Below are 15,506 nucleotides of genomic sequence, written 5' to 3'. Positions count from 1 at the left end.
AACATCCTGAGGTTGCTTCAGGTGATTTGACAGGAATAGTTAACCGGAGATTCATTCAATTGTCTGCTGATTTCGCTAAATTCCAAAAGGCTGCTGATGAAGACAAGAAGAAGACAGAAACTGAAATGTCTGCGTTGAGGAAGTTAGTTGATCGAAAATAGTTGAAGATTGATGAACTATAGAAAAATGTGGGAAGTCAAGCCGGTGAAATCTTAACTCTTCAGACTCAAAATCAAGAATTGACTGAGAGGTTAAATGAATGGGAGAAAAAGGTTGTGGTTGAAGAGGAAGATGGAGAACCAGATCCTTTTGGTACTTTTGGTGAAGCAGAGGAAGACAGGGCTGTTGAAGTTGCTAAAGGCTAAACGGAGGATAACCCGCTAAGAAGGGGAGATCCCTCCGGATCTAACCGAAACTGAGCAGGAATTGATGGCGCGTCTAGAGCGAGAAGCTAAGGAATCTGCTGACGCGACCTCAAAAGCCTCGACTTTAGAGGTTCATGTGTTTGATGAGGATTTAAGCGATTCGGATGCAGTTGATGAAAGTGATAATAATTTTGATGAAGTTGTTATTGAGGATGAGCCAGCTGAGCCTTATCCTCGTTATGAAGGCTGTGATGATGAATATCCAACTTTTGCTGATTATTTTCAGATGAATGATGAGCTTTTGAACAGAAAGTGTAAAGAAAAGGAACAGAAAGAATAAGAGAGTGTGTTACCAGAAGGTTTCTTGCCGGTGAAGATCAACAAAGAAAAGGTTAAAGTGTTGGAAGAAGAATGGAAAATTATGATGCGGATTAGGCAGTATGTGATGAAGCCTAAGGTGGAGCCGCAATTTTTGAAGTTTATCGAGCACTGTGAGAGTTTACGTGCTAAGGGAAAGATAATAGCCTGGGCTTATATTAAAGAATTTGATATATATGCGATCAAGAAAGAACATGGAGTGGATTATATCAAATCTCCATACGAATTCAAAACGTTACCTTATTTTGAGTTTATGCAGGTGGCCAGGCTTAAGATGTTGTATCAGGATTATTGTGGAATTCCCGATATTTTGGTTCGTAAGATAAGAAGATCATATCAGTCACCTAATTTCTTAGGTTTTCGTCCTCAGTTTCCGAAGATCTCTTACAGAACGAACAGGAAAACAGGGGCCAGAAGGAAGATAGTAAAATGTCAACCTGTGAAGTATATGCGGAAGGTTCCTGTGAGGAAGATGCCGCAGCACTTCAGTCCTCGTTTTCATTGGTGGTATTATGATGAACGCTCGGAGGAAGTGGTTATTGTGTTAGACAAAGATGGAGGAGATGAAAATGATAGTATAAGGGTTCTAGATCCAGTTTGGTTGAGAAACTGCTGTGAAGAAGATATGTTTACCCTTTACTACAACAGGATGCTGTATCGCCCAGAGAATCGTGTGCAAGCTGAACAGTACTGCAGAGTTGTCAAACTTTGCTATCTGAAGAACTGGGTGACAGATCCTTATACGGATTGATAACTGAATGCTTTAGTGTAACGGCTAGGTCTTAGGGGGAGTTTGTTGGTGCATGAATCCCCAGCCGTTGTTTATCTTTATGTTTAGCACATTTCGGTTATGTAATAATGTTTACTCGAGACTATTGATTACATTTGTGTTTGTGTGTACTTAACTTGTTAAATGATCAATAAGTTAAACTGCTCAGACAGTCGACCGAGTGTGTATACACACTCGACCGACTGTCCTACTCAGTCGACCGACTGAGGGACATACTCGACCGAGTGTGTCTGGTAGGCAGTATATATACGGGTTTAGCCTAATTGTTTGAGGTTACTCGTCCTATTTACCCTAAGTCGTAGGTTTTCGTCTCGAGAGAACCCTAACACCATATACCACCGAAATATATCGTCTAGGTGTCGATCTAATCTAGTTTTGGCTCTAGGTTTGATCTATTCGATCCCAAAACGACTCATATCTCGGTTTAACCGTATTCTAGTGTATTCCGCCTCTAGGATAGATTGCAAGCGACCTAAGATCCTAAGAATAAACGTCTACAAATAGTGCTGATTCTGAGATTTATCCACGTTGAGGTGGCAAAATATACGGGTTGGTCGAGTTAGGTAACCTGTCAAAATGGATACTTTAATACGGGTCGGGTTGTTTCACTCTTCATTAGTGTTGAAGAGCATTATATTTATATCGATTGCAAATTGTCAACATGATCTGTTTAAAGTAGATGCAGGTTACCATGGCTAGTACAGAACCAAAGACCAAAACAGATGTTCCTTCTGCTGATACAGAACTAAAGACCGAAAAAGATGTTCCTCTTACTAATACACCTAAGGTCTAAGGAGACAGCCAACGTTCCAGAAGTAAGGACTTAACTTAAAATTTAAATTGATATGCTTTCATTGTGATGAATACAAATCAAGAATTTCTATTCTTTTTCTTATTTCTTACTCTTTTAAGTGATAATAGTTCAATGACATAATATGTATCATATACTCGTTGACTCTCTAATTTTGAATTAACATATAAAAACGATCGAGGTGAGTAGTATTACGATGGGTGTAACTGAGAAGGATATATGGGATTTTTTTCCCTTTACTGGCAATATCCATTATATTGAAATGAAAAGGTAAGATTTATAACTTGCGGCTTGAAACTTGTTAATCTTAATTCTTTTAAATAGTATCTATGCAAGGTATAACTGTTTATATGTATAATTAACCTTATGACTTTAGACCGGTAACTGTATAGTGAAAATGAAACAACAAATCATGTGTTTGTCACGTTCAAGGAATCACGGGGAGCAAATACAGCAGTTCTTTTGACAGCAGGTAAATCCAAAACTAGTTTGATGGCCATCTTATTAGAAAGTGCTTGTGAATTTTTCGATAATTTTTGGTATAACAAGACGGTCCTGGTCCGTGATGAACTTCTTGTTGATATATAATTTACAGGGAGCTACAATTGGTCAACTACCAGTTTCAGTAAGAGACGTAGAGAGTTACCAGCTGCCTCCTACTACAAGTACTTTCTTGGTTTTCTTGTAGTTTGGTGCTAGTCATGATCCATCCATAATTTACCTCGAGGTGGCTGGTTCAGATTTTCGACACATTTACTTACGAAAGAGATGATTCAAGTTCGTTAGGTGGGTAAAGTAAATGGATTAATGTGTTGATTAGTCACCCAAAACGCTACCTTTAAAACTTAGAATCTCCTAAATTGTTTTATTCTGATAAATGAATAAATTTAAATATTTGACAGTAATTATTGAAGAAAAACTCATCTTGACCCGCCCAGTTTGTCACTTCTACACCTATACATACATGATCTAGACTTGTGTAGAGTTCTACTTGTATGGATTGTTAGCCATTAGTTAGATATGTATGGTCCTTTTTTATCATGGCATTAACCTATTGAACTACTTAAGCAGACAGGGTCACCATCAAGTGCAGATAGGAAAGGTGAAGTTGCACAAAAAGCCGAGGAAGTAGTCAGCACCATGCTTGCGAAGGGTTTTGTTTTGGGAAAAGATGTACTAAAAAGGCCAAGTCTTTCGATGAAAAACTCCAGTTTCATATCCAACGCCTCTGCTACTGTTGCTTCCATTGACCATAGAATGGGTTTGACTGAGAAGTTAAGCATGGTTAATGAGCGCTACCAAGTAACTGAAGCAACAAAATCGGCCATTGCTAAAGCTGAGCAAAAGGCGAATAGTGCAGGTTCTGCTCTCATGAGCAACTCGTATGTATCTAGTGGAGCTAGCTGTATGGGTGTCGGGTGCCTTTGCTGCAGTTGCGAAGGTAGCTGATAGTGTGGGGTCCAATACTAAAGAGAAGGTTGAAAAATCTGAAGAAGAAAGGGAAGGGTCAAAGACTAAAGAAGATGTTAACGAAGCTGAGAAAGAAAAGGAGTCAAAGACTAACGATAAAGTTCATGAAGCTGTAGAAGAAAAGGATGGGTCAAAAGCTGAATTGAAAATTGAAAGTGAAGAGGAAAAGGACGTTTTAAAGACTAAAGAGAGTGTTATAGCTGAAGAGGAAAAGGATGCATTAAAGACTATAGAGAAGGTTGAAAAAGCTGAAGAATAAATAGATGGGTCGAAGACTAAAGTCGATGTTCATATTGATGAATCTTCGAATAAAGATTCTACTGTGACACCTGTCAAACCATCTACCTGATAACAACAACCTTCCAATTCCGTGAAGAACCATTATGTTGGATGTAATGGAGAATATGACTATTTGGATACAAAATTCAATACAGCGAAAAAAGAACAACATGAAATCTAATATATTCAAATTCTGAAGTCATTTCCTAGATATGATATGAACTAAGTATCTAGCGCACAAATTGTTATATTTCTAAACTCAAGACTTCTAAATGGAAGAAGATCTATACATATTGCATATCTTCTTTACCATAGGAAGTTTACAACACCTGTAAATGGTAATATCTACTCTCCAGTGTGAAAAATGGATACTCTGTAACTAAGGTAACAAAATGTGGTTTTAGAAACCTTATTCCTCTTACTCATATACGAGATAACTTTTATAGATGTGCATCTTTCATTCTGTTCAGGATTAGCATATGTATGTATTCATCCACTCCAGAGTCTGTCAAAATGGAAGTATAATATTAATAAGTCATATGCAATATTGTGACATATAGTTTTGGATGTAAAAAACAGATTGTGGTTTATAGTTTACTACCTTTACACAGTCATGTAGATCCTTATCATTTGACCCATTATGAATCTGAAAATAAAGAGTCAAATATTTAGATTAATAGATGGCAACATTACAGTTGCTTCCCAACAACATGTAGGGTGCATGAGAAGCAATTAAGTTATGCTTGTAAATAAACGCATAAATGAAGATTTATACCCATGCAATTTGTTGATGAGATGATTGTGAGTTGTCTGCTAGACATGCTAAGATCACTAAACTGGCAGCTACAGTTGAGGGCCAGTAGCATAACTGTTCATGCCCTAGTAGTGCGAGTATTGCAAGATAGTTGGCAGTCTTATCCACATCTTGATCAGCTCTTGCAGCTTTGAGATAAAACCTGTTCATTTGTTTCACATGACCATAAATTATAACAAATAGTCGATTTCCTCAATTAAGTGATTATGCGTTAGAAACGAAGACTTTTCATGGTAATAAATGGCATGCATGTATAGACTATAGATACAGTCACGATGGACTGAGAATATCGAATACCATAAGAAATTGTAGATGGTTGGCAGAAAACATTGGAAATTGAGGACTTCCTGGACCAACCATTCCATTGCCACCACTTCAGACCTTCTGTATTCATTGCTTCCTACCTTAAAGTACTGCTGTCGGATACTACAATGATCAAAACATGGTGCTTACCGATTCAGAAAAAAAGATAAAATTAAATACTAAAATTGTGACGTTGTGTACATGTGATGGTATCAAATCATGTTTCATTTAAAAAGTGAACTCTTTAGCTCAAACACAAGACGGCGTAAAATCTCATTGTGATCAACAGATTACAGATAGGGACAGTTATAAGAAGACCAGATAAAGAAATAAGAAAGTATCAGACCTGTTAAAGGGCTGGTTTTCCTCTATCCTTGTCGCAAGGGTGAGACAAGCAATGCCAGCAATTTCAAGCTCCCGTTTGTTTCTGAAGTATCCTTTGGTTAGAAACCGGTCCAAAAGGCTGACACCTAGAAACAATGTTTCCTTCTGAAATTCCTTGCAAGTTGATTCCTGCTTTTAAAATGTACAAAGAATGAGTTAAATAGGTAACCAAATATCTTGCTTAATTAGCATGTAGGTAGACTGTTAGACTCCTACTTTTGGTTCATGTAACAAGGAATCTTCATCTACTTCAACAGCTGTTCTAATGGTCTAAGCATTTTTTTAATCTTCTAACAAGGTAATCAGCATTTTGATTACTTTGATGGTAATAAAACAGAGAGCATGATAGTATGATATGACTAATACTTAATAGGCCAGCGAAACCAACAGGAAGTAAATAGAAAGTAATCTAAGCGTGCAAGTGCATCACGAAAATAAATTTCTAATCGGAAATATCATGACATATTAAAGCGGTTTTAATGGACCTCAATTATCCAATGCACCATCTGAATCCTTTGCTGGACAACCAAATCCCCATATTCCTTCACTCTGCAGTATTCCTCAGCATAATCATGTAGATATACTTGCCTTCTCTCCCTTTGTTTCAACATCCAGTAACTTTCTTCATATTCTTCGTCTTCAGGTCTTAACAATTTCTGACCAAAATCAAACTAAACCACATCACATCCACCATTTATGGAGTACATTTTAATATTAACTAACTAATCCATTAAACAACTCTCAAACGGCATCAAACCTCTGTATAAAGGACTACAGTTATTTATAATACGGAGTAATTAATAACGTCAGTAACATATACACAAACAACTAATTGCAGAATTATGCTACGAATATCTCAATAAAACAAAATATATCGCCAAATGAAGCTAAGGCGTAATTACTTACAACAATTCTATCAGAAGTTTCGTTGTGATTGAATTCTGAATGCATGTTTGTAGAAAACTCGGATTCGCAAAACTTTTGACGGTAAATGAGGAACAACTGGAACGTCGGTGAAGGAGTTGTATCGCCAAACGACCGTTCAGAAAACTGGCTACCGGAATCGTTCCACGATGACGTCACAAAATCAGATGAAAATTCAACCTCAGTACTCTCGTCATTAACATCCGTACACACAGCCGATGATTGATTACACTCTTCATCTTCGTACGATAAATTCTCAGAACAAGTCAAATCAAAGTCATCTGAAATTAATTTTGACTCTCCGCAATTTTCCGGTTGATCATCGTGAGTTGTTTCATCAACTTCTGATTTATTGATGTACGGAATAATTTGACCGGATTTTGGTGCAATGAAAGCTGATTGACCTTCGTTGACAGTTTCATTTGTTTCCGATTTAGTAACGTAGGCACTAATTTTTTCAGATTTTGGCTCAGTATACGCTGATTGACCTTCGTTGATTATTGTAGCGAATTTAGGTTGAGGAGAAAGTAACCGTGACGAAATTGAAACGACGTCGGTTTCTTCAATTCCTTGCAAATTATCTCTTCCGTTTATCAGAAATTTCGGAAACACTGAACATTCCGACCGCGTCGTGATTTCTGAATTCTCGATTCCGGCAACATCAACTGAGACTGAAACGACGTCGTTTTCAGCTTTTGCATAGTTCAAAGCATCAAATCCTTTACGAATCACGTTTTTCGAGCTCGAATCAACTAAATCAACACACGAAGACGATTCCGACACCTCAATCTCCTCCTTCTTCAGAGTTGCAAGCCGCTTGCTATAGGATCTCGTAATCCTCCGAAACTCACCGGCGACATTTTCGTCAACGAAACTTCTCTTCTTCGCCGGTTTATTATTCGTCGATATTCTACTAGACGAATCGCAGGAGAAATCAACATCACGCGTTAAATTCGAAGTCGAATCAGCGATTGAAGTAGAAACGAGCTTTCGAGCAGGAGATAATTTCAGAATCGGTGAAAAGTTCGAACGTTTCCGGCGAGGTAGCTTTGATCTGAACTTCTTCATAGCGAATTGAACACTACTTTTAGCTGTAATGATAGTGCTGAACTGTTATGATTTAAGTACAGGATGTTGATATGGTGACCGTGAATTCATCGAAGTGTTTTTGTTCTCTCATTGCGTGTGTATGAGTGAGGGTGTGAGTACTGTGTGAAATGTAAAACGGTTATGAACGTTGGGGTTGGATACTATGTGGGGTAACGTGGGAAGGTGGTATGTATGTGTGGGGCCCGCTCACAGCATTAATATTATCACGTAAAAGGACTGCCGTCATAACTATACGACTAAAATAAGTATTTTTAACGAAACTATGACAAAAAATAATCAATTTAATAAATCACAATCTTGCAAAATGATTTTTTACTTTCAATTTTGTATCCACCTTATCTAACTACGTAGTATAAATTTATTAACATAATGATAAACTATATAGATAAAATATTAGAGGATCCGTTAAGTCACAATGTGTGTGAGAGAGAAAGAGAGGAGTGAGAGAGTGAGGAACAACAATACTGCGGACACGGGTAGAGTAAGGGATCGATACAACGGAGGACTACAACACAGATTTAATAGGCTTTTCGGGATTCAATTGACATCGTTCATGTTTTTCAACTTCTCGGACGAATGGAACGTCCCAAAACTTTGGAGAGTTTTCAAGAATCTAGGGGATATTAGGGATGTATACATGGTTGGTAAGAGGTTAAAGAACGGGAAACGTTTTGCCTATGCAAGATTTGCAAACGTCAAAGATGAAGATCGGCTATTGGATTCTCTAAACGGTATCACATTTGATGAGAACCCGATTAGGGTCTTCAAGGCATACAAGCGGTCTAGTGTTACTACAGAAGGCCATGTCAATCGACATGGAAAAAATGATAAGGCAAAAGACAACAGTAATATCAATAACAACGCTTTACGTGATGAAAGGAACTATCGTGATGTGGCCGAAAATCACGATGGGGACCTAAGGGATAAACTAATCAAAAACGATCTCGGAAACACGATCACAAAGATTCATGAAAAGAAGAAAACGTTTAGTAAGACAGTGGAGATTAATCTGAGGGAATGCAATACCCACCTATCAAAAAGATCTATCATCGGCACTGTTAGAGATTGGGAAAAAATCAAGCAAATCGTTGGGTTATGTAAAGTTGAGGGGATGTCTAATTGTGATATCAAATATGTTGGGGGCTTTCAAATCTTGTTCATCTTTAATTCTTCTTTTGAAGCAAAGCAAGTTCTGGAAAACAAAAATCACGCTATCCACAAATGGTGCTTAAAGGTTAGTATTTTAGAAATTAATGCCTCAAGTGTTCAGAGGCTGATTTGGATTGATATTGTTGGGGTTCCGGCAATCTGTTGGAATGAAGTGGTGTTCAAGGCAATTGCAAAAACATGGGGGACTGTTCTTGATTCAGAAAACTGCACTCTAACAAATGAAAATAAAATCTAATTTCGGGCAAGGTACTCATCCTTACAGATAATAACATTGAATTTATTAAGGATATTGTTGACGTCAAAGTGGATAATTCGTGGATCAAAGTTACTGTATATGAAAGCCTTACGGTCCCAATTATTATTGAAGAGGAATCTGAGAAAACTCATGATTGCTCGGGTAACAACAGTGAAGACAATGATGAATTCATTGACGACACTTATGATAACTCAGACGACGATCTTATGGGAGAAGATTATTTTGCTTCGGACGATGAAGGGCTATTTAAAAATCTTGATGAAACTCATATTCCGGCTGTCGAAAATAAAATTGTTGATGACGATAACATTAATGTTGAACGGAATGATCAAACGGTTGAAGATGAAGAATCCGATTGCCTTAGGATCAAAAATCTCTTTCGGTGCAACAACAATGATGGAAAAGAGAATTATGTTGGGAATAATAATTATTCCACATCCCCACTAAATGTAAATGATAATTATTCCACATCCCAAGTCAACGAATCTGTTCCCTGTCATTTTTCAACAAAGGTAAATGATAATTTTTGGGCAATTTGGGCCGCACTTCACAAAGCCCAACAAATGTTGATGATGCAATCCACAATTCGAAAAAGAAGACACCCCATAATGAGTATAACCAAGCTTGTAATGGGTCAGGCCCAACTGAAGCTGGACAAGAGGATCAAAAAATTAATGGAAAACCCAGCACAATAGCAAAAGGCTCAGCTCCTGTAAATGAAAAAAAATCCATCGACAGAAGAAAAAAAAGGCAGAAGTTAAAGGAATTCCAGGTGAAAAAAAATCAACAAACAATAACCAAATAAAAAAAGATTGTTTCTGGTCTAATATCCACAGATGGAAAACATCTTCAAGGATGCTAAATGTTAAGAATGTGGCGAGAAAAGTGGGTAATGAGCTTAAACCATTAAAATCGACATGTAGTTCCTGTGATGTAAAACCATCGACTTCGTCATCCTCCAGCCACACAAATAATTCGAAGAATACATATGGTACTGTTACATCCCATGGCAGGAATCAAACTGGGAAAGTGCGCGAATATGGTGATAATCTTAGTCTCAAATGGAAAAAAAAGGCATCCAATCAGTAAGTCGATGTGTCACTATCTCGTTAATTATTTGTTATTTAATGAGGATTATTTCACTTAATTTACGTGGGTTCGGGATTGGTAGTAAAAAGAATAAATTCGGGGGAGTAAAAAGGCTTATCTCAAAAGAAAGGCCTTCTTTTTTGGCACTTCAAGAAACGAAATTACATTCTGTTGATATTAATTGGATTGGAAGTTTATGGGGCTCAAATGATTGTAGTTTCATTCAAAAGAAAATGGTTGGAAAATTGGGTGGTTAATTGCTGATTTGGGATACAAATGTGTTCGATGCCGAGGATGTTATTAGTTTTGATTGTGTAATTGGTATTAAGGGTAAATGGAAAGGGCTCGGATGTAATGTAAATATCGCAAATGTTTATGGGCCACATGATGATACAAATAAAGTCAAGTTATGGGAAGCACTCGGTAATGTAGTGACGGGTAATGTCGAAGAATGGGTTTTATGTGGTGATTTCAATGAGGTTCGTGATGAATCCGAAAGATTCAATTGTGAGTTTATTGAATATAGAGCGAAAAGATTCAATGAATTCATAGCCGATTCAAGATTAATGGAGATTCCGTTGGGTGGTAGAAATTTTACGAGGGTTAGTGATGATGGTCTTAAATATAGTAAACTTGATAGATTCTGTAGTGACCCGAACTTTTCCATGTTTATATATATTAATTGAGATTGATATTTACATGATTAAATGTTTCCAACATGTTAAGCAATCAAACTTGTTAAGACTTGATTAATTGAAATATGTTTCATATAGACAATTGGCCACCCAAGTTGACCGGTGATTCACGAACGTTAAAACTTGTAAAAAACTATATGATGACATATATATGGATATATATATAGTTAACATGATACTATGATAAGTAAACATATCATTAAGTATATTAACAATGAACTACATATGTAAAAACAAGACTACTAACTTAATGATTTTTAAACGAGACATATATGTAACGATTATCGTTGTAAAGACATTTAATGTATATATATATATCATATTAAGAGATATTCATACATGATAATATAATAATTTAAAATCTCATTTGATATTATAAACATTGGGTTAACAACATTTAACAAGATCGTTAACCTAAAGGTTTCAAAACAACACTTACATGTAACGACTAACGATGACTTAACGACTCAGTTAAAATGTATATACATGTAGTGTTTTAATATGTATTTATACACTTTTGAAAGACTTCAATACACTTATCAAAATACTTCTACTTAACAAAAATGCTTACAATTACATCCTCGTTCAGTTTCATCAACAATTCTACTCGTATGCACCCGTATTCGTACTCGTACAATACACAGCTTTTAGATGTATGTACTATTGGTATATACACTCCAATGATCAGCTCTTAGCAGCCCATGTGAGTCACCTAACACATGTGGGAACCATCATTTGGCAACTAGCATGAAATATCTCATAAAATTACAAAAATATGAGTAATCATTCATGACTTATTTACATGAAAACAAAATTACATATCCTTTATATCTAATCCATACACCAACGACCAAAAACACCTACAAACACTTTCATTCTTCAATTTTCTTCATCTAACTGATCTCTCTCAAGTTCTATCTTCAAGTTCTAAGTGTTCTTCATATATTCTACAAGTTCTAGTTACATAAAATCAAGAATACTTTCAAGTTTGCTAGCTCACTTCCAATCTTGTAAGGTGATCATCCAACCTCAAGAAATCTTTGTTTCTTATAGTAGGTTATCATTCTAATACAAGGTAATAATCATATTCAAACTTTGGTTCAATTTCTATAACTATAACAATCTTATTTCAAGTGATGATCTTACTTGAACTTGTTTTCGTGTCATGATTCTGCTTCAAGAACTTCGAGCCATCCAAGGATTCGTTGAAGCTAGATCCATTTTTCCCTTTTCCAGTAGGTTTATCCAAGGAACTTAAGGTAGTAATGATGTTCATAACATCATTCGATTCATATATATAAAGCTATCTTATTCGAAGGTTTAAACATGTAATCACTAGAACATAGTTTAGTTAATTCTAAACTTGTTCGCAAACAAAAGTTAATCCTTCTAACTTGACTTTTAAAATCAACTAAACACATGTTCTATATCTATATGATATGCTAACTTAATGATTTAAAACCTGGAAACACGAAAAATATCGTAAAACCGGATTTACGCCGTCGTAGTAACACCGCGGGCTGTTTTGGGTTAGTTAATTAAAAACTATGATAAACTTTGATTTAAAAGTTGTTATTCTGAGAAAATGATTTTTATTATGAACATGAAACTATATCCAAAAATTATGGTTAAACTCAAAGTGGAAGTATGTTTTCTAAAATGGTCATCTAGACGTCGTTCTTTCGACTGAAATGACTACCTTTACAAAAACGACTTGTAACTTATTTTTCCGACTATAAACCTATACTTTTTCTGTTTAGATTCATAAAATAGAGTTCAATATGAAACCATAGCAATTTGATTCACTCAAAACGGATTTAAAATGAAGAAGTTATGGGTAAAACAAGATTGGATAATTTTTCTCATTTTAGCTACGTGAAAATTGGTAACAAATCTATTCCAACCATAAATTAATCAACTTGTATTGTATATTATGTAATCTTGAGATACCATAGACACGTATACAATATTTCGACTTATCATGTCAACACATCTATATATATTTCGGAACAACCATAGACACTCTATATGTGAATGTTGGAGTTAGCTATACAGGGTTGAGGTTGATTCCAAAATATATATAGTTTGAGTTGTGATCAATACTGAGATACGTATACACTGGGTCGTGGATTGATTCAAGATAATATTTATCGATTTATTTCTGTACATCTAACTGTGGACAACTAGTTGTAGGTTACTAACGAGGACAGCTGACTTAATAAACTTAAAACATCAAAATATATTAAAAGTGTTGTAAATATATTTTGAACATACTTTGATATATATGTATATATTGTTATAGGTTCGTGAATCAACCAGTGGCCAAGTCTTACTTCCCGACGAAGTAAAAATCTGTGAAAGTGAGTTATAGTCCCACTTTTAAAATCTAATTTTTTTGGGATGAGAATACATGCAGGTTTTATAAATGATTTACAAAATAGACACAAGTACGTGAAACTACATTCTATGGTTGAATTATCGAAATCGAATATGCCCCTTTTTATTAAGTCTGGTAATCTAAGAATTAGGGAACAGACACCCTAATTGACGCGAATCCTAAAGATAGATCTATTGGGTCTAACAAACCCCATCCAAAGTACCGGATGCTTTAGTACTTCGAAATTTATATCATATCCGAAGGGTGTCCCGGAATGATGGGGATATTCTTATATATGCATCTTGTTAATGTAGGTTACCAGGTGTTCACCATATGAATGATTTTTATCTCTATGTATGGGATGTGTATTGAAATATGAAATCTTGTGGTCTATTATTATTATGATTTGATATATATAGGTTAAACCTATAACTCACCATCATTTTTGTTGACGTTTTAAGCATGTTTATTCTCAGGTGATTATTAAGAGCTTCCGCTGTCGCATACTTAAATAAGGACGAGATTTGGAGTCCATGCTTGTATGATATTGTGTAAAAACTGCATTCAAGAAACTTATTTTGTTGTAACATATTTGTATTGTAAACCATTATGTAATGGTCATGTGTAAACAGGATATTTTAGATTATCATTATTTGATAATCTACGTAAAGCTTTTTAAACCTTTATTGATGAAATAAAGGTTATGGTTTGTTTTAAAATGAATGCAGTCTTTGAAAAACGTCTCATATAGAGGTCAAAACCTCGCAACAAAATCAATTAATATGGAATGTTTTTAATCAATAAGAACGGGACATTTCAGTTGGTATCCGAGCGTTGGTCTTAGAGAACCAGAATTTTGCATTAGTGTGTCTTATCGAGTTTGTTAGGATGCATTAGTGAGTCTGGACTTCGACCGTGTTTACTTGAAAAATGATTGCTTAACAAATTTTGTTGGAAACTATATATTTTTAACATGTAAATATTATGTGATATATTAATCTCTTAACGTGTTTGATATTATGTGATAGATGTCTACCTCTAGAACAAGTCCCATTGACTCACCTAATAATAATGAAGAGTCAAATGTAAATTGGAATGATTCGTGGACTGATTCACAAGTTCCCGAAGAGGAACCGGAAGAAGAGTCGGAACCGGAAGAAGAATCGGAACCGGAAGAAGAATCGGAACCGGATGAAGAAATAGAACCGGTGGGGGAAATAATAAAACGGTTAAGTAAAAGAAAATCCTCAACCAACCGACCAAGGTTAATTATGGTCAATGGTGTTTCCGCCAAGGAAGCAAAATATTGGGAGGATTACCAATTCTCCGATGAATCGGATTCCGACGAGAATTCCGATGATGTTATAGAAATTACCCCAACTGAATATAAAAAGGCAAAAGAAAATAATAAAGGAAAGGGCATAAAAATATAGAAATCTAATTCCAACCCCGATGAACTTTATATGTATCGTCAACCCCCGAAGTCCTTAAGTTGTAACAATGACCCGGGAACCTCTAAACCACCAGGTTTTTCTAAACCAATGTGGAAAACGACGGCTCGTATTAGGGGAACATCATATATCCCTAGAAACTTGGCAAAACGAACCAAAACCGAAGAAGAAGAAACAAGCGAGTCGGAATAAGATAGTTGTATTCGTGTGGTGTAATATATGTAATATAGTGTGCTTATGCTTTATGATATATGTAAAAATTGCTTGTATTAATAAGTATTTTTTTATGAATCTAACTCTTGTCTATTTTACAGTATAAAACACAAAATGGATAGACAACCCAATATTTTAAGAGACCTACCCGGAGACATGATTGATGAAATCTTGTCTAGAGTCGGTCAGAATTCTTCGGCACAACTATTTAAGGCGAGATCAGTTTATAAGACATTCGAAGAACGTTCCAAGAATACCTTGGTTTATAAAAGGCTTTCGTTCGAAAGATGGGGGATATCACATTGGGAGATCCATAAGTTACGATGTATTTACTTTGACGCATATATTGCTGGGAACCCAAATGCTATTTTACGCAATGGGTTAAGAAATTATTTTGACTCAATATATTCGAATATTGGACTTCGTGATTTAGAAAAAGTGGCTAACATGCAACATAAAGAAGCTTGTTATGCTTACGGATTAGTAATGTTCGCTTCTCACCAAAGTGAGAACAAGAACATCGGGCTACAACTATTAAACAAAATGTTCCCACAAGTGACGGAGTCGGTAATTGGGGTAAGAAATGAGGTTTTTAGATTGTTACAGGACTGTTGGACATTACATAAC

General features: G+C 35.7%; 1 protein-coding gene and 1 pseudogene across 1 annotated transcript; one reads left to right on the top strand and one right to left on the bottom strand.

Annotated features, from left to right (window-relative positions):
* The first annotated feature begins 789 nt into the window (after window positions 1-789).
* Window positions 790-4,455, top strand: LOC139864231 (uncharacterized; annotated as a pseudogene).
* Window positions 4,103-7,586, bottom strand: LOC139864230 (cyclin-SDS-like). Its single transcript, XM_071852811.1, has 7 exons — window positions 6,501-7,586; window positions 6,080-6,250; window positions 5,557-5,723; window positions 5,205-5,333; window positions 4,869-5,049; window positions 4,695-4,739; window positions 4,103-4,159 (listed from the first exon to the last, which is right to left on the bottom strand). Exons 1-7 carry the CDS (start codon window positions 7,584-7,586, stop codon window positions 4,103-4,105), a joined length of 1,836 nt encoding a protein of 611 aa, XP_071708912.1.
* Between the last annotated feature and the right edge of the window lie 7,920 nt (window positions 7,587-15,506).

This window comes from Rutidosis leptorrhynchoides, chromosome 8 (assembly GCF_046630445.1).
Source record: "Rutidosis leptorrhynchoides isolate AG116_Rl617_1_P2 chromosome 8, CSIRO_AGI_Rlap_v1, whole genome shotgun sequence".
In the NCBI taxonomy this organism is placed as follows: domain Eukaryota; kingdom Viridiplantae; phylum Streptophyta; class Magnoliopsida; order Asterales; family Asteraceae; genus Rutidosis; species Rutidosis leptorrhynchoides.
This window is presented reverse-complemented; position numbering and strand designations above follow the sequence as displayed.

Bases quoted from the DNA above. Each gene is read 5' to 3' on its own strand.
- LOC139864230 (XM_071852811.1), bottom strand. From the start codon at position 7,586: ATGAAGAAGTTCAGATCAAAGCTACCTCGCCGGAAACGTTCGAACTTT. The intron at 5,050-5,204 runs GTATTCGATATT...ACAAATGAACAG, and splicing joins ACCATCTACAATTTCTTATG to GTTTTATCTCAAAGCTGCAA. The intron at 4,740-4,868 runs GTATAAATCTTC...CTTTATTTTCAG, and splicing joins CTCATCAACAAATTGCATGG to ATTCATAATGGGTCAAATGA.